General features: G+C 40.0%; 1 protein-coding gene across 1 annotated transcript; it reads left to right on the forward strand.

Annotated features, from left to right (window-relative positions):
- Positions 1-278: 278 nt before the first annotated feature.
- LOC102219883 (macrophage mannose receptor 1-like) lies at positions 279-19661 on the forward strand. The gene is made up of 50 exons (XM_023338263.1): positions 279-472; positions 2591-2736; positions 2817-2929; positions 3071-3204; positions 3964-4187; positions 4291-4394; positions 4480-4598; positions 4708-4843; positions 5596-5678; positions 5795-5914; positions 5993-6094; positions 6173-6331; positions 7093-7175; positions 7299-7443; positions 7524-7568; positions 7662-7829; positions 8263-8382; positions 8457-8567; positions 8650-8682; positions 8779-8913; positions 9033-9179; positions 9835-9969; positions 10098-10255; positions 10629-10773; positions 10874-10928; positions 11011-11077; positions 11184-11317; positions 11396-11439; positions 11531-11704; positions 11791-11945; positions 12028-12141; positions 12234-12349; positions 13050-13204; positions 13284-13489; positions 14191-14368; positions 14447-14671; positions 14780-14949; positions 15027-15097; positions 15228-15328; positions 15414-15533; positions 15790-15927; positions 16000-16154; positions 16238-16337; positions 16429-16664; positions 17103-17286; positions 17378-17626; positions 17732-17914; positions 18019-18075; positions 19079-19224; positions 19328-19661. Exons 1-50 carry the CDS (start codon positions 418-420, stop codon positions 19370-19372), a joined length of 6498 nt encoding a protein of 2165 aa, XP_023194031.1. The 5' UTR covers positions 279-417; the 3' UTR covers positions 19373-19661.
- The last annotated feature ends 61 nt before the right edge of the window (positions 19662-19722 follow it).

The raw sequence follows: 19722 nt of genomic DNA on the forward strand, positions 1-19722 counted from the left end.
AAAGTAAGTTAAGTAATGTGGAGGAAAGAAGAATATTAAGAAATAAACACAAATTGTTTTATTTTACGCATAAAGTTATTTTTCTTATTCTTTCTTGCTGATTTATGAATTCTAAGGTTTTTTTTAACAGAACAAAATCCATTCTTGGAATTTCAAATCAGATCATTCTTAATTTGTGAAGTTATGACAGTATGCTTTTGCACACTGCCTTGTTTTTTCATCCCTGCTTTATTGCTTTCAGTCTTTGGACTCTGGACAAACACTGAAAAGAGGAGAACCAAAGAGAAGATGCTCAGAAGTCTGAACACTTAGAGATCCAGTACAACACACACTGATAGGCTCAGGGAGGCTAAAAAAACAACTCAATATTAGGATGCACTGGGAATCACCTTGAAAGCCAAACACACAAATTAAATAATGGCCGGAAGCATTCTTCTGAAGCTGCTCGTATTTGCTTCTTTTCTTGCTTGTGGTGAGTATATATCTCTTTCTTTTATAAAATGTGTGAATATATTTAGTTGTTTGAAGTTTTGAATTTTATTCAGAAACTTTCTCAAAACCATACAAGTGGAAACAGATTCAGTTGGATCATATATGTCTGTCTGTTTCTGCAGGTTACAAAAATGACAAAAAAATAAAACAAGTAAATAATTGTAATTTGAAGTGTATATATATATATATATATATATATATATATATATATATATATATATATATATATATATTACATTACAAGAGCAGTTTAGTTTATTTAAAAAAAAATTCACATAAAATTTTCTTATGAGACTTTTTTTTGTGGCGCATTGTAAATTTTCTCTGATAAAATGTTTTACATGAGTGGCTTCACTTTGATTCTTAATCAGAAGGAAATGGTTTCATTCTAAGGAACACAGTTGTTAAATATTTTAGCTTTTATGTGCCTGCAGCAGTGTGGTGGCTGTTGCCTTGCAGCATCTGAGTGGATTCCAAATCCAGCCTGGTACCTTTCTGTTTGGAGTTTCTATGTTCTCCCTGTACATTTGTGTAATCTCTCTGGATGCTCTGGCTCCAGAGAGTATCCACACCCAAAAACATGCATGGTAGCTTAATAAGCCACTCTGAAGTTCTCTTACGTGTGTTTGTGTTACCCTGTGATTGCTGCACAACTTCTCTGGTATGTGGAATCACTCGAGACACTGACCGCCATGAAGAGTAATTAAAGAACATTAACAGCTTTTATTGTTCTATAATTTGTACACAAAACACGAAAAAACAAGTCAATGTCTCAGGATGATAACCAACGTAAGTGGTCAGCAGTGGACTAAAGAAAGAATAAAAATAAATAATTTCTATAAGTTGACTCTCCCTATTTTTCTAGGTGGCCTTTCAGCCAGTTAAAGTCATCAAAACATGTGATTCTACTATATTGTCTGTAAATTTGTCAAACATTCACCTAAAGATTTGTGTGAGAATCCAAAGTTGGTTGACAGAGTCTGTAAATGCAAACCGGTCATAAGACTTTTATGATTGATGAGCATTTACTGGCTTTCTAAAACTATGATGTGCAGCATGTAGAATAGTCAGAGTATTTAGTGAACATTGTCTGACCTGAGGTCAGCAACTCTTTAGGCTCTTAAAAATATGCCCAAAATTATTAGAAGTGACCAGCGTTTTTTAAATAAAGAGAGTAGAAAAGACTAGTTTTAAGTTTTTTTAAATCTGGTTTTAGGCAATATCTTTTAACTTTCAACAATATAACAAAAATTTTGATACCAGAAAATTATGCAATTTTAAACTAAATGCACTGAAACTGTCAGAATGATACTTGAAATACAAGCAATGTATTTCAAGTGTTAATTTTTTTTATTTATTCTTTTTACAGTGTTCATAAGAACTAAGTTTACCTGGTGGTATATAAAAAGTTCAATCCTTGCAATGTTTTCCCTTGCTCTTAATTTTGATGATCAAAGGAATTACGTTTCTTTAATTCCACAATGAAAGTTACATTATTTTAATTAGCTTTTATTTATAAATAAATCATATTTTATTGCAAAACTAAAGTATTATTTTGGAACTCAAGACAGACTATTTGGAAGCATGCTTAACATGTTTTCAATGTGATTTTAAAACATTGTAACTTTATATGCATTTAACAGGCCATTAAGTATATGTTTACTGGTTTACTGATACAATGATTTTATTTATCAAGAGTGACAGATGCTGCCACAGCACAATAACAAGATCTCGCTCTTCCAAACTATGCTTTAAATCTTTAGCCAACCAGAAATGAAATTCTTCATTTTATTTGGAGCTTTTAACTCTCATTAAAGCATGGAAATGAAAAGAAGAAAAAGCACTTTAACCGTGGCAGTCAGACGGTCCAGTCAATAAAAATATACCTCAAAGTAAAATATCAATTGTGTTATCGGCTCGTGAAATTCTGTTGTTTTTAAAAATAGTGGTGGCACTGTCTTTTTCCACATTAATAGCCACTACAATATTAGACTACAAGACTAGACAGTGATCAGAGTCGACCAACATTCATAGAGTGAGGAAGGAGGGTAGTGAGTCTCCACCCTCTCCCACATTTCACTTCTTTCTCTCTCTTTAGCTCACAGCCAGTGTCGGGAAGGTTGGAGGGAGTATGAGAGTAAATGCTACTTCTTTTCAACTGACACCAAGACGTGGACTGAGGCGAATGCATACTGCATAGAGCAGGGCAGCAACCTGATGAGCATTCAAGACATCCAGGAAAGGGTGAGGGGTTTTAACACACATGATTGTAAAGTTAGTTTCAAGTTCATTTTTAAGCTGTTTTTTTCTGTCTCTTGTTCTAGTTGTGGGTGAGAACACAAATCGGCATAGAGATCTTCTGGATCGGTTTGAATGACCTGGTCATTGAAGGCGTCTGGGAGTGGAGTGACGGGAAGCCTTTCATAGAATATTTATCGTATGTATACACTGCTTCACGTTTTGAAGCCCAAATGAATGAATGAATATACTTTAATAATCCCAGAGGGAAATTCACTACATCAAGGGTCTAGATTTTATTTGCGGAGCGTTCAAGAAAACACTATTCCTGCCTCTTCAGGTACTGGATGTCGGGCCAGCCTGATAACTTTAATGAGATGGAGCACTGCGGTGAGGTGGTTGGATACGACTTTGGACACTGGAACGATGACAACTGCAGCAACAAGAGGAAATATATCTGCAAATACATCAATGGTAAGAAAACTTAAATGCCACTTCTACATGGTTTATTTTTATTTTATTTTTTATTTTTTTACCATTCTTTTAATTTTATTTTAGGTGCCATGTTCTACAACAGTTTTTACTTGATTACACTTTTTGTGGTGTGATGTTTGATCTAGATCCAGTATTTGATGAAGATCTATAATGTAATTGCGTGCAAAACCTATAAATATCTACGAATATAGTCAAGAATCAATTTCTTCATTAATTAACATTATTAAATATTTATACACTAGATATAAATTCCTCAGATAATGACAAACATAAATGTTCCAATGATCCCATTTTTAAATCCAACACAGAACCAAGTAATCGAAGATAAAACATTTGCTGATACGAATCCAAATTCAATGCTACATTAAAGGGAATGAAAGCATCGCTTTTTATATACGTTTTAATTTTAAATGTTACACCTAAATATCATTTGTTTCTAAAGGCATAGCTAGGTTCTGTAATAAATTCATTCTTTACACCTGATGGTGTTTTCAGATGAAGTTTGTAAAAATGCTACAAGCAAATGCTAACATGTTTTCTCTGTTTTGATATGACCTGTTGATAGTTTGGCTTGTGAAATTTCAGTGCAGTTCCAGTTAATCCAGTTGATTAGTGTGCAGAGGATATTTACAGAAAAAAAAGATGTTCCCTGCCTCGAAGCGCTTTTCTTTGAAAGATGTAAAATGTAATGACATTTCCAACACCTGAAGCATTTCCCCCTTTATTCCTGCCTTGCAGCAAATCCAGCCCCCCAGTGTGACTTAGCCAGCGGCTGGAGGCAGCACGGCTCCAACTGCTACAAGTTTAAGTCTGAAACGATGAAAAGCTGGTCGGCAGCCCGGCATGACTGTGTGGAGGAGGGAGGAGATCTGGTTTCCATATCCTCACTGGAAGAAAACACGTTTGTGATGGGAACGCTGTCGTCAACACATCTGGATTTCTGGATTGGTCTGTCCACACTGGTGAGAGGAACTTGTTGATGCATGGAGAGGGTGACCTACCGGTCTGGAAATAGATGATCAACGCAGCGCTACGTGAATGTGAAGATGAACTTTGTCTTAACAGAAATGCAACAAGATTTCATGTCAGGTTGATCCTGGGAACAGCCAGTTTGCCTGGTCTGATGCAATGGCGGTGAGCTTCACCAACTGGGAGGTTACCTCTACAGTGTAAGAAGAATAATCCATCTTCACAAAAGATCTTCTATTAGTAAAAATGTGATGAATTTAGGATAAAGCTGTAGTTGTCTAACAGAGATCCACAAGTTGGCGGGTGTGCTGCGTTGGTCAAAGGTACATCAGAAGCATTTGGAAAGTGGAGGTCCCATTTGTGCCGATATGAGCGCCCATACATGTGCAAGCGTCTACTCAGCAGTAAGCACAGCACTTTGTCTTCCCCTGGCGCTGATGTTTTTGGAAGTTCACCCCTACTGTCTGGATTTTCCTGATGTCTCTTCTTCAACCCATTCTCCTCCCCGCCCAGCCATCTGTCTTCCAGGGTGGCAGAGCTTTAATGGCAGCTGCTACTGGATTGTCAGTAACGTCAATCAGCTGACCACCTGGTATGAAGCTCTTAACAAGTGCTCCGCGATGGGGGCTCACCTGCTGTTCATAAACAGGTAGAGGATGAAGAACTTCCACTTCAAAAATGTAATCACAAATGTATTTGTCGTCTTTGCAGGTTAGAATTGCAGCCGTGGACATTATCATTATTGCATGCATGATGAGTTGAAAACGGTCACTGTTAGCTTGGAGACACAAAATAAGTAAAGCAGCTACAGATACAACTCATTTATTTAAAAAAAAATCCAAGTTTAAGTAAGTTTTTTTTTCATTAATGAAGCATGACACAAACAAAACATTTGTCTTTTTTGTAAGTTGACTAGCAGAATTAAGCAGCAACCATAAAAACCTCCGATCACTCTGCCATCTCACTAAAAGGGCTGTAAATTGTTGGAACGGTTGTTGTTTTGAAACCCCATTCTTTGAAGATCTGGATACATGGCTAAGCTAAGCAATTCTAGTTTCACTTGTGCGTTTGCTGAGCATGTAACCTTCTATCTGTTTGTTAATGTTTCAGGTGTATGCAGAGACTCACTTTATAGATGAATGAGCAAAATGGAAAGTCTTATCACTCAGTATTTATGCACTTTGAATACAATTGTTCTGCTCCTGCAGCATGACATTGTATCTTGTCTCCATGGTGTAAGTGGCAATTTGCAACTTTTATGCCACTATTTTCCAAGTAGCATTAGTAATTCATGCAGTTTAAATTTTTAGGTTTTTTGCTGTTGTTATTATTGCATATATACTGTATATATGTATATATGGAGTGGGACACATCTTTTTGTTTGTCTTTTGCATCATAAAGTCAAGAGGAGCAGTTTTTCATCAATGCGAAACTTCCAGACTTTCACCAAGTAGACATTCCTGATATCTGGATCGGCTTATCAGGTTAGGACTTTGAGTAAATCCTCTTTTTCTAATCGGATTAAAAAGTAAATTTTTAGGCCATAACATACAGTTCTGATATACCCTCCTGGTTATTTCCCTGCTTTTTCTGCATGCAGATATGTACCAGGATGGAGACTTTAAATGGACGGATAAAAGTAAAATCACGTTTTCAAACTATGGTACTGGCTGGCCCAGAAACACTGAAAACACTTGGGACTGTGGCCAGATCTACACAGGTGGGTTCTTCCCTCTGTCACTCAATTTATAATAAATGGTTCCTCTTGTTAGCTTCTAGAATAAGCCCTTTATTTCAGGGAACTATGAGGGCAAATGGGAAACAACTAACTGCTTCAAGAGTCTGGGTTACATCTGTGAGATGACTGGTGGAATGAACCCTCAACCAACTGCGTCTCCTGGTCAGTTAGTCTTCATGCTCCTTTCCCATATATAGACAGTAATAGTTCTACCAGTGACCGTGGTGTTGTTTACTTCAGATGGCCACTGTGACCGTGGATACTTGCTTTATAAGGACTCCTGCTACCACTTTGAGACTGAGCAGGTGAAAAACTGGCAAGATGCCGAAGCTGACTGCGTCAAAGAGCAGGGTCATCTGGTCAGCTTTCATTCAGAGGAAGAGCTCAGTTTCCTCACTGGTGAGCAGCTGTGACATAAAATCACTGTGGTTTAAGAAAACATAACGCCTTGCATAAATATTCTTACACCTTTGAATTAGTGTGAGCTACAACTGCAAATCTCAGTTTATTCTATTGGGATTTTATGTGATCTGACTGACCAACAAAGAGTGGTGCATAATTGTGACGTAGACGGGAAATTATTCATGGCTTTCAAAATTTGTTACCAAGAAAAATCTAAGAAGTGTGGCGTGCAGCTGTTCTGTCAGATTCACAGAAGAGCTGAATAAATTACACTACGATTAAAACTGTTTTCACTGGTTTTTATTTAGGCATACTGGAGTAAATAGAGCTGAACACCACACTGTTTATTTTTTTAATGTGTGAAAATGTTAAATTATTTAGATTTCACTTTACAATTTTGAAGAGTCGGAGCCTCTAAAAATCATAAAGGAGAAGAATTCTGACTTTAAACTCAGAATTCTAATTTTACGTCAATCTATGTCGAAATCCAAACAAAATGTAAACCTGCAATTGAACCTGTCCCAAATTTACTTGATAGATTTGAGTTTTAAGACTAGATTTGCCTGAAGGTGCATCAACAATTCAAACAATTCTGATTCTAGCTAATTATTATTATTATTTTTTTAAGTTACCCTGATCCTCTTCTATGTTTGTGCTATTGTACATTTGAATAAATAGCACTTTACAGTTTGTGGTCTCAGCGGGTTTGAACAGTGTCTGTTGACATACTTGGATGTGGGTTTTTTTTTTCTTTGCAGCTCACATGCCAGGTGAAGCCTGGGTAGGTTTGAATGACATCAATATTGAAAACCAGTTTGTGTACACCGATGGATCAGATGCAGTAAGTAGCACAAACACAGGGAATGTCACCCATTCCACCAAACTCCCATTTCTTACTGTAGGTGCTGACTGTGACAATCAGAGCAGCATCTCAGTTTGTGCCGCTCTTTGCCGATGATCTCAGAATCTCCTGCCGTGGGCGCCCAACCAGCCAGACAACTATGAGAACAACGAGGACTGCGTTCACTTGACGGGAATGACTCACCCTGACCCTGGGAAGCTTAATGACGACAAGTGCACTGCCACGAAAGAATTTGTTTGCAAAAAAGGTGAGATGCTCGTATACATTTGTACCTCCTCTAGTCTTTCTTCTCCCTTTGCAGTAAATTGTTGCTTTCTGTCATTGTAGCAAAGGGTCAAGGGCCTCCTCCTCAGCCTCCAACATCTGGACCAGGTTGACTTGACGTTATGCTCTTCTTAGATCTAAAACGCATAATAAAGCGTATTTACATGAATGTGGACGTCTGACTTGTTGCGTTTGCTGCAGGATGGAATGAGAAGTGCGGCTCGTGGACCTCTGACCCTTTCAACGACTTCTGCTACCTGTTTAACTATTTGTCGATGAGGACTTGGGCGGAGGCTCGAGCTGACTGTGTCAACCAGGGAGGGGAGCTTCTCAGTATCACTGAACCTTTTGAGCAGGCTTTCATACAGGGTATTTAGAGCTTCAAGTCATTTTTTCTAAGTTATTGTCAGTGATTGTCTGTTTGCATTGACAAAAAACTAAAAAACTAATAATCCCACTTGAAGTCGGGTTCGGATTGGTTTTATTAGGGTTTTTTATACCACACTTTTAGGACTGGTGAACATAATCCTCACTTATTTATAGTATTTCAGTGTGTGGATTCTTAATTGTTTTGTTGTGATTATTTCTTGTTGCTCCATAAACAAGTTGCTAAAATTATTTTTAATAATTTAAACTTCATGCTATTCTTACAAAGCGATCCAAAGAGGTGTGATATATGACGTTCACACACCATCACTCTCCGTCGTTGATCAAATAAAGCACATATTGGGTCCAGAGCGATACAAAAATGAATCGACTGCTGTGAAAAGCAGCCTACTGAAATGTTCATGTTCAATCTCAGGCCTGATCCAGCAGGCTCCCACCGGGATCTCCCTGTGGATGGGGGGTCATGACTCCATCACAGAGGGCGGCTGGGAGTGGACGGACGGCTCTCCGTTCAGATACATTCGCTGGAATGCAGGTTCATATGAGACTGAAAACTCTGAGTTACTTCTGAAAAACAACATCAGACAGCGAGATTTGTGTTCCCCGCAGGCAACCCAGATGATTACTTTGGTGAAGACTGCTTGTCGATACTTATTAACGACGGCTACTGGAACGACGACAACTGCCAGAACAAGAGAGGATATATCTGCAAGCGGAGAGGTGAGGAATGCTGCTTGAAATGTTGCTGATGGTGAATTACAACCAGGTCAAAAGAGAGCTAAAATGAGCTTCTTCCTTCCAGGGAAAACACCTGAGCCTCCTCCACCACATAATGGTAAAAAGGACATCTACATTCTTTTCTTTTTCAGCACGATTCATCAACACACCCAATTAAATATCCCGAGTATTAATTCTTGTTCTTTTGTTAAAGGTTTCATGACAGCAATTGTGTGCCAAGATTCCACCGCTGTCCTTCACTGCCCTCAGGAAAGCGTGATAAACATCCAGTCTGCTTTCTACGGCCGCAAGAGCAAAGACATCTGCCCACACTTTGAGGGATCAGAAGGTTCTGCTACAAATGAGTTGCAACAGATGGAAATACAGACCAGTGCTACTACAACAACATACTGTGTAATCAATACCATTTAATAAGAAAATATGGATATGATTTTGTCTGTTTTACAGGGAGCTGTACAGTCGAAGGAGTTCTTCCTCCGTACAGAAAGGCATGCGATAACCGTCCTTTTTGCTTCGCGTACGCCCGCGCTGAGAAAGATCCCTGCCCCACTATCTCGAAATATCTGGAGATAGTGTATAGCTGCGAACAAAAAGGTAATATCTTTTTTTCTCATTTTTATGAGAATGATCACTCCATATTGACATATAGAAACAAAATATTAATATCTCTCCAATCCTGACTAAGTGTTGTTCACTTGAACTTAGGCTTAGCTCTACAGACACCATCCTAATCAAAACCCAAAGAACAGGCTGAAATTGTGAGAAATTGTTGATGAAACCAGAAATAAAGCCAATGAAAATGTTGCATCAATGTACAATGTAATACTGTAGTAAAGCCATATATCCACAAAACATCCACACAATATTCCTCTGCTTAATGACTCTGCAGAAAAATAAACATGAAGTGAATTTTAGTTGATTTAGATGCATGTCAAATGAAAATGCAACAGAAACTACATGGCATATGACTTAAATCAACCTAATGTGAGTAGTCATTCACATTAGATTTAACCCACAAAGTATATAACCCTTTCAAATCAAATGATAATGCACACAAGTTCAATGATAACAAGTAATATTATTATCTGACAGTGGTTTTGGAAGAATAAAATGCACAAAAAAATACACTAGGGGTGAAAAAACTGCAGAACAGAATTTACCTTATTTTCCTCACAATACTTTTGATATGTTTTCATTACATATGCATTATCATAAAAAAAAACTATAATCAGCCATGTTTTTCTCACAGTGTGTCTGCACGGCCTGGGTGTTGAGGATGGGAACATCACTGACTTCCAGCTCTCTGCTTCTTCTTCTATCGGTTCTTTTACTGCGAACAAAGCCCGTTTGCATGGCAACTCCTGCTGGATGCCCTCAGGAAGTGGTCTGAAATAATTTTTTTCTACATCATTTCTTCAACATGACAATAAGGATGAATTTAAACTTCTAGGGAAGAGCCATTGATGGGTTGATTTCCAGGTGAAACATGATCTCTTGTGTGTCCTTTTTCAGCAACTTCAAGCTGGATCCAAGCGAATCTGGGTCAGACCAGGAAAGTAACTGGGATTGTAATCCAGGGTTGTCCTCACAATGACCACTGGGTCACTAAATATAAGTTGCAGCACAGTATGGACGGGGCAAGCTGGACTGACTACACTGCCGATGGAGATGTGAGTAAGACAGGGTTTGTACTTCATCTGCTGTGAAAAAGTATTTGTATTTCCAGAATTTATCTATTTCATCATCTGAAAATGACATCCATCAGCTGTCCAGTTTTCAGTCTCCATATTTGAAGCAGAATCACTGTTTGTAATAAATGTATTAACTTTTATGTTTGCACTTAAAAATGTAATTTTATGGACTGAGATTTGAAAATCTGGCTTTTGGAATTGTAGTCTGAAAAAGTGTATAAACCTTAATCACCATATGAAAAAACCTCAAAGTTATCATGAATTAAAGGTTTTCTAGTTTGGAAGATTTAAAAATGTGCTTTCGCTTAAATATTTATTATAATCATTCTTTCTTGTACTTCACTATTTGCAGTTTTTCCCAGGTTCAACAGACAGAAACATCCCTGAAACTCAGCTGCTGGGCACCCCTGTGTCCGCTCAGTACGTCCGCCTCCGTCCACTGGAGTTCAGCGGCCAGGCAGGGCTCCGGTTTGACGTATTGGGATGCACGCCTGACTGTGAGCAAATCATAAGACTTTTAATTCCAAAGAACACTGGAAATATTGCTTTGGTTTTTAATTTCTAACATTTTTATCCAAACTAACTCTGGTTTCACAGATGCAATTACATGTGCCAACAAGCCCAACTTCAATTTTGCCAATGATCAAATGACGTGAGTCAATTCCAAGATATTTCATTTATGCTGCAGCATTTGGATGACTATAATTTATGCTATAATCTTGCTGTATTTTTAGGGTGCATTGTCCAGCAGACTGTGCTAATACAGATTACCTGGTGTACGGCACATCAGTATATCGTGGGGTATGTAATTATGTCCCATTACTTGCATCCCTTTAAGATATTTGGTGTATTGGTGAATTTATTTTGTTTTTTCTTATTTGCTTGTTTTCACCTAATTTTGCAACAGGACTCAAACATCTGTGCAGCAGCCATCCATGCTGGAGTTGTTCTCAATGAGAACGGAGGAGACTGCACTTTGTTAAAAGCTCCTGGTCAAAACTTTTATCCCGGCTCCACCAGGAACGGCATCATCTCCAGACAGTGAGTCCACAAGTTTTATTCTTTAACTCTCAGGAAAGTTTTTATGAGGCCTGACAGCTAAAAATCTTCTGTCTGCAGATTTGGTGGAGACTATGATGTATCGTATACTTTTTCAGATGGGGGTGAGTAAAGATTTATTCATAATCAGTTTGACTATTTCCAGCTTCCTTCATTCTTTCTGCTGAATCCCTTTTTTCATCGTCCTGCCATCAGAGCTGAGATGCTCCGGGCTTGACTGGTATGAGTTTGGAGACTTCTGCTACAAACCTTTTGGAGACAAAAAGACTTGGCACGCCGCTCGGAGGACCTGCAGGAATCTGGGCGCTGAGCTTGTTTCCATCCATTCCATGAAGGAGCAAAGCTGGGTGGAAAGCTACCTCTACCTGGGTATGGATGCAGATAGACAGAAAAACAAAATGTAGAGCTGGAGATCAGAGACCAATCTTTCTATGTGTGATTGTTTCGATCTGCAGCCACCAGTGACGTGTGGACTGGTCTGAACGACCTGGGCTTGCCTGGTATGTTCATGTGGTCCAATGAACACATCGTAACTTTCACCTATTGGGCTCCAGGAGAACCCAACAACCATGATGGCTTCAGTGAAGACTGTGTTGAAATGTTACACCAGGTGAGAACTCCTCTTTGTATCCATGCAGCCAATAATGAATATTTATATTCTTTGCAGATAATTGAGATTTATTTTCTTGCAGACCGGCAGATGGAACGACGTGTCCTGCACAGAGCTTAACACCTACATATGCAAAATGCCCAAAGCACATTACCCTCTCCCGTCAGTCAAACCCACCATGTATGGATGTCAGCAGGTAGGACCGTCTTTTCCTGTTGTCTGAGTTGTACTTTGTTCTTTAAAGCAGCAGTGCATTTATCTGGAAGATGTGCTTTTCCTGCATGTCAGGGTTGGGACGCGTACGGCTACTCCTGCTACTGGATGGAAGAGTCGGCCAGGAGTTGGTCCGATGCTAAAGCCTTCTGTAAGGAGCAGGACGCCGTCTTATTGCACATCGGAGACATGTGAGGATGAATCTGTGGTTTTTCAAACAGCAGAGATATCATTGAATAACGCCATCTTCATCAGGGCAGAAATATTTGCCATGCAAACATATTCATAACCTTGAATCCTTTTTATATTTGATCACAGTATCACTTATCAGCGTAATTTTTGAGTGGGGACAATATGTGATGGACCAACACAATTTAGAGTATTGGTTGCATTTGTATGTAGCCACCTTTCACTCAATTCAATATGTTATTCAACCACCTTTCATTGCAACTATGACTGTAAGTCATCTGTGCTATGGCAATGGTTTTTGCGGAGGGTAAAAATTTGTGCCAATTATTGCTTCCAAAATAGCAAACTCAGTAAAAGTTAGAAGGATGAAGACCAACTATGAACAGCAAATTTCTAAGTCATGCCCTAAATTCTCATTTAGGGTAGGATCAGGACATTTGGTGTGCAGTTCACTAATGTTCTCCACAGGACAGCCAAGGGTAAATAACACAGAGGTAAACTTTTATTAGGCAGTTGGATGAATTGCATCAAACTCAAAGGAGCTGACTACATGTGCATGTCATAGATTAAAACAAAACAAAACAAAACCACATCTTATTTTAATTCCTCTTCAAAATAGTGCTTTGCCTTGTGTTGGCGTATCACATAAAACTCTCTAGAAGAGATGAATCCAAACATGATGTCTTTCATGTTCCACTGCAGCTACGAACAGTCCCATTTTACAGTAGCCTTGTCAGGAAGAACCAGTTTCTGGTGGATGGGGCTGCGCGCCCAGGGAGACATGAGTGGAGGGGTCGACTACGTCTGGGACAACGGCTTACCTTTGACCTTCACTCACTGGGACAAAGACCAGCCAGGTACTAAAACCGACTGTAACCTCGCCTGAAAGGGAACATGTACCAAGATGAGAAAACATTTACTGTCTTTTTTTATTAGACAATGGAGATGGTACCTGTGTGGCTATGACAACTGGACAGATTGGCGGTTTCTGGGACGACAAACAGTGCTCAGAGAAGTATGCCTTCATCTGTGAAAAGGCCAGACCTGACATCACTCCACCTACAAAGGCTCCAACTCCTCCTCCGTCTCAGGGCTGCGCTAACGGCTGGACGGCTTTGCCCCACTTCCGGAATTGCTACAGGGTGATAATGACAGTAAAATAGAGATAAAATAAAAGAGGATCTTTAAGCTAAAATTTACCTTTCACATGCTTTTGTACTTCCATTTGGGTCTCAATTGCTTCTAATAACAGCCCAGGCAGCAGTTTTTGGCAATAAATTAATGTTCTTGTGCTGATTCAAGAATGAGCGAATTCCAAAACCTCCCAATTGTTGAGTCACAATTGAGGGCACTGCACTGTTACCTAGGAACCCCAGCCCAAGCCAATCCTAGCAACCCAAGCAGAGCTCCAGCATGTTCAATCAGCTGGCTTTACCGCTGTACAATGGCTGCTGAAAATACAAGTGTTTAGTTGTTGACTTACCATCTAGAAACCACTTTCTATATTCTTGTTGATTGTACAGGGGGCTCCACTTCTGCTTTCCAAAGATGTACAGTTGTATAATTCCACAGCCATTTTCATAAAGTTGGGCGGCGTGGCCCAACTTTCATAAGCTGCATTTGCATTTAAAGTGACAAGAGGCCATAAGACAGCTGATTCTGAAAGGAGTTCAAAATAGGCAAAACTAATCAGACTAAAATCTCATTATCTAAGAAAGATTTTGTGCAAAAAATGTAATGAACATGCTTTGTATGGCTCTTAGACCTATCCTAATTTGCTCTAGGAAGCATAAAAGGTTTAAGCCATGGGAGAAACTGATTTTCTTGTTTCCGTGTGATGCAGCTTTTCCACAATGTAGACTGGTCCCAGAAAAAGAGCTGGGAAGCAGCACAGGAGGACTGCATATCCAGAGGAGCTAATCTGGTCAGTATCCACAATCATGAGGAGGAGGAGTTTTTGTCTGTGTACAGTAAAGGCAGCACTAAGTGGATCGGCCTCAGGCACAACCCTACAGTAGGAGGTGAGAAGAGACTGTGTTTTTCTCTGAATTTTAAATGGAATCTGAGATGAGAACCTAATGACTCTTCATTTATCACAGGGTATTCCTGGAGCGATGGAACTCCCTTGTCACACACAAACTGGGGCCACGGGGAGCCAAACAACCACGAGGGTCGTGAGGAGTGCGTGGAGATGGTGAGCAGCAACAACGGGACGTTCTCCTGGTGGAACGACCTGAACTGTGACGCGCATCAAGACTGGATCTGCATGATTTCCAAAGGAAAAACCCCAATCATTCCCCCAGTGCCTCCATCTCCTGTCCCAGGTAAATTATCTCCATCATGCACCAGTTGTTCCAACCTCCAGGGGAAAATCATCTAAATGAATACTATCTCGAGACATATTTGTTTTCATGCATCCTTGCCACTTCCAGCTCCTGACTGTGGCTCCAACCCTGGCTGGAGGAAGAACAACAACATCTGTTACTACTACAATGACACCGATATAGTTGACTTCCACACAGCCATCATGCGTTGCTATGCAGAGAAGGCCATGCTTGTCTCCATCCTCAACAAAAATGAACAGGCATATGTCAACAGCATGGTACGCCTTGTTTCTTTGACCTCTGAGGACATGAAAAATAGGAACAAATATGTTGATTTGATGTTTTACTCTGCCAGGTGGGCACAGGGAAGGTGACTGCAGCCTGGATCGGAATGAGGATGTTTGGCATCACAAGTGGACAGTACATGTAGGTAGATGACAACATGGAATAGAATAGAAATGGCCTTATTGTCCCACAGAGGGAAACTACAGATCCAACAGGGATGGAAGGAATTCATGTACAAGAATTAAGGAGATTGGTTGTTTTCTCTTCTCAGGTGGATAGACCTTTCCCCTCTAACATACACCCACTGGGCACCAGGGGAGCCAAACAACGCCAACGGGGAGGAACAGTGTGTCCAGATGAACAGACATCAAGGTACCGTTAACTACTATTAACTATGAAAACTTAGCAAGCCCACCCCCATGCTCACTCACTGAACAATGATCTCTGGATTTTGAAGGTGGATGGAACGATGCCAACTGCGGCCGAGCCGGAGCCGGTTATGTCTGCAAGAAGTTCCCTGGAGACGTCCACACACCTCCTCCCCCCACACAACCCTGGGAGGGCAACTGTCCTGCAGGTAACGCCTTTTGATGACAAATGCAACATCAGGAAGATTTTCTCTTTCTTTCTAGCATCCTTCTTTAGATATCAAAATGTTCATGGATCTTTCCATGAACATTTTCCTTAGGATCCATATCCTAAGGATATGGATTCGTTTTTTTCTCTTCAGAAACCTATATTGTTGGTTGTGGTCAAAGATTAGTAGAAATAAATGGTTGAAGAGGTTAGAAAGCAGGTCTTTCTTCACTCATTTCCGTCCTTTCGTCCTGCAGGATGGATGCGTTTTAAGGACAAATGCTTCATGTTTAAAGGGAAGAAAGATGACATCAAAGCAAACTGGTCTTACGCTCGTAGCTGGTGCAAAGACCAAGGAGGGGAGCTGGCAATTATTGATAACCAGTATGAGAACGGTAAGCTCCACAGAGAACCAGGAAAATATTTTAAATTAGCCTATCAGCTCATTCTTTGTTTTTCTCCTCAAGACTTTGTGGCTAGCTACCTCAAAGATCTACAGCTCCCTAGTTGGATCGGTCTGTCGGATCTCTTAGTGGAGAATCAGTACGCCTGGAGTGACGGGGTCAGTCCAGTGCTCTACACCAACTGGAATGAACATGAACCCAACAACGCAGGAGGAGCGGTGAGCTCTTTTTATTAAACTCTTGAGGATTTTTAGAGGTTGTCGTGAAACATGTTCATGATCTTAATTGTTCTACATAACAGGAACACTGTGTGGCCATGACTCATGGCACTCTCGCTACCGGCAAGTGGAACGATGACGCCTGCCACAGGAATCATAGCTTTGTCTGCTATAGAAAGAAATGTAAGTCAGACAAAAGCACTTTTTTTGTGTTTTTTTAGAAAACATTCCCAACAATTTGAAGCTGGCAGCCAAATATTTTTGTTCTGATCAGCAAGCAGCATCCAACCCCCTCCTCCCACCAAGAGCCCTTGCCCTGCTGACTACATCTCCTGGTACCAGAACTGCTACAAGCTGATTGAGAAGCCGGCGACTTGGGATGCGGCTCAGGCGGCCTGCGAGGAGCAGGGTGGCAACTTGGCCAGCATCGACATGAGCTACGATCAGGCCTTTGTGGCCGGCGTCGTCCTGCAGGGAAAGGCAGATGCCTGGATCGGATTAAGACGCCAGGTTTTACAATAGATAATATCACCTACAGTAATGTTTATATGTATGTTTCTACCCCTTGAACTTAAGATTTTGTCAAATTACAACCACAAAATTCAGTGATTTTCATTATCTGTGAGATATAATCATAAAAAGTACAAGAATCAAAGGCATGAAATATTTAACTCCATGACTAATGTATCTACGTAATCTATAAGTTTCTCTTGACAAAAACATATGCGTATATTTAGGTTTTATTTACTAATTATGTGGGAAATTGGAATTTATTTAGGGGTGTGAGAATAAAGAGGGCTTTTTGTGAGTGTAACATGACAAAATCTCCAAAAGTTCAAGGCATATCAATGTCTTTGCAAGTAAGTAAGATTAAAAAAAACATTTCCTACGGCAGAGCAACATCCTGATTTAAGTCAGAGATAAATCCACAGCTGTGTTGTGATGCAGGAGGACAACTCCTACATGTGGACAGACGGCTGGCCAGTTTTCTTCACTCAGTGGGGTCCAGGAGAGCCGAGCAACATCCAGGACGAGGGATGTGTCAGCATGCATGCTTCAATCTGGTTCCACGGGACCTGGAACGATACCAAGTGTGACCAGGCTAAGCCCTACATCTGCAAGATCTCCTCTGGTATAACAAGCCTGAGTGGCGCATGTACTTTTTCTTTTGCAACAGTTAATTATACCAATAAGTCTCGAATCGTTATTATTAATGTCCGCAGTAAAACCACCTCCCACTCCCAGCCCCGGCGACGGGAAGTGTTTGCCTTTCTTTGCTCCTTACGGCCGGTACTGTTACTTCATGTACGACGGGGCGGAGGGCTTCTCCTGGAACGACGCCCGACACTACTGCCAGTCGGTCAGGACGGAGCTGACCTCCATTCACAGCAGGGCAGAGATTGAGTTCATCAGGAACCTAAACTTCACTAAAAAGCACAACATCTGGATCGGCCTTACCCGGGACAGAAACTGTGAGTTAGCAACGAAGCAGAAACAGCAACAGTGACCATTCTCTCTTATAGAGTCCAGTACCTGCAAACAGCTCACCTGTACATATGACATGTTTTGCCACTTAGTTGGTTGGGGCTGGACAGACAAGACGTCGTTGGGATTTGTTAACTGGGCTCAAGGCGAGCCCAATTCGGCCTTCCATCCCGGGGATATCGCCGAGGAGAACTGCGTGGAGATGTACCTTGACGGGCGCTGGAATGACAACAACTGCCTGCAGAAGAGAGGCTTTGCTTGTCGCCACCGCCAGTGTAAGGAGTTCCTCGCGTCATTTCTGTGGATTTTTTATTTTGAATTTTGATTCAAAGTTTTTTAATTTTCGATTTAACAGTTTGTGTGTGAACTTTTCTTTCAGATTACACAACAGATGATGGCAAAAATCCTATCTTCCCCACTGACAGTCCAGGTGGAAGTAAGTAATGAAGTGGACAACTGTGTATACGGCTCTTTTAACATCATAGTGCATGTCTGCTGTTTAAAATTAAGACTTTCAAAGTGGTGAGACTTGATAATATATCTTGCATATCAAGGCATTCTAATCATCTAGAAACTATTAGTTGAGGATTTCACACCTTAAATTGGTCGTTGAGGACTCAACGTGTTAAGTCGGTTGTATTTTTTCCTAAAATATAGTTTTAAAGACTAAAGGTATGAAACATATGTGTATATTTTGGATATATTGTAGTCTGAAGATCAAAGAATGCCTAATAAATTGACATTATACTATTAAAATAAAAGAACAGGCGGCTTTAGGTGTGATGATCCCTGTAAGCCACCAGGGGCAGCAGAGTTCCTTCTAATGTGTCAGTGTAGGCCTTGTTCTACTGACAGCTTGAATTCTGTGATGTTGAACAATGTCAGAAAAAAAATAAAAATAAAAACAATGTCAAAACCTGAACAAAGTTAATAACAGTGAAATTCATTCCTCAAATAAGTCAGGCTTTTATCAAGCAACAGGTGAAGAGGTTTTAATACATTCAGTTATAAGGAAGAATGCTTACAGATACATACAAAAATTTAATATTATGATAAAGTTCAATAAATGTTGTCACTTATTCCAGAAAGTGAAACTCGTGTGTTATACAGATTCGTGACACAGAGTAAAATATTCCAAGCTTTATTTCTTGTAATTTTGTGTGCGGTGTGTAGAGAGTGAAAACCCAAAATTAAGTGTCTCAGAAAATCTGTTAAATTACAGTCTTTGTTGTAATTGTGTAGCCTACTGGCCCAGACTGAGAGACAATTTTGAGCCTCAGAAACATGTGGAGGTGCTTTGAGTTCATTTGTTGATGTTGTGCGCCATCATTTGCTCCCAATAGTTCACTTTTTTTATGCCGTTTGTCATTTTGAGATGTACTTGTATCTAATTTTTGAAAGCTGCACAACAGAAGTTGACAAACCTGCTGCGTCTACAGATGCCGGGGTGGTAGTCGGCGCCGTCATCGGAGCCGTCGTCTTCTTCTGCTTGATAGTGGGACTGCTGTACTACGTCTTCAGAGTGCGGGGATATAAACTGAGCAGCTTGAGCTTACCAACGGGAACCACTTCCCATGTTGATGTGGTAGGTTACAAATCAGCGCTTCTATAAGGGTGAAAAAAAAAATCCAGTTTAATTTGTATAATTTTAATGCTGGGTTGTCTTTTTTTCCCCCTTTTTGTTTCAGCCGGCTTTCAGCAACCCGAACTTTACAGGAGAATCCGACACGTAAACCCTCCTCCCGTTTCTGTAAAGTACATTAATGAGGGTCTATTTTTATTTTTTAAATCAGTCTAGTTTGAAGCTTCTGATAAGTATGTTTTATAGGATTAAGGAATGTTGTGTGTACTTTAATACAGCAGGAAAAAGAAAACATGATCTCTTTTTAGCACAGATCTTTTTTTGAGTGAAAAATATTTGTAATGTTTAGAACTTTTGTGACAAGTCCACAAAAAATGCCAGTGTTGTAGCCATTTTTCGTCTCTCCAACTCTTACCCAAATTAAGATTAAAAAAAAAAAAGCACCTCTAAGAAAATATTATTTTGTAGCTTTTACATCCACACTTATGTACTTATTTTGTT

The sequence above is a fragment of the Xiphophorus maculatus genome, chromosome 8, assembly GCF_002775205.1.
Source record: "Xiphophorus maculatus strain JP 163 A chromosome 8, X_maculatus-5.0-male, whole genome shotgun sequence".
Taxonomy (NCBI): domain Eukaryota; kingdom Metazoa; phylum Chordata; class Actinopteri; order Cyprinodontiformes; family Poeciliidae; genus Xiphophorus; species Xiphophorus maculatus.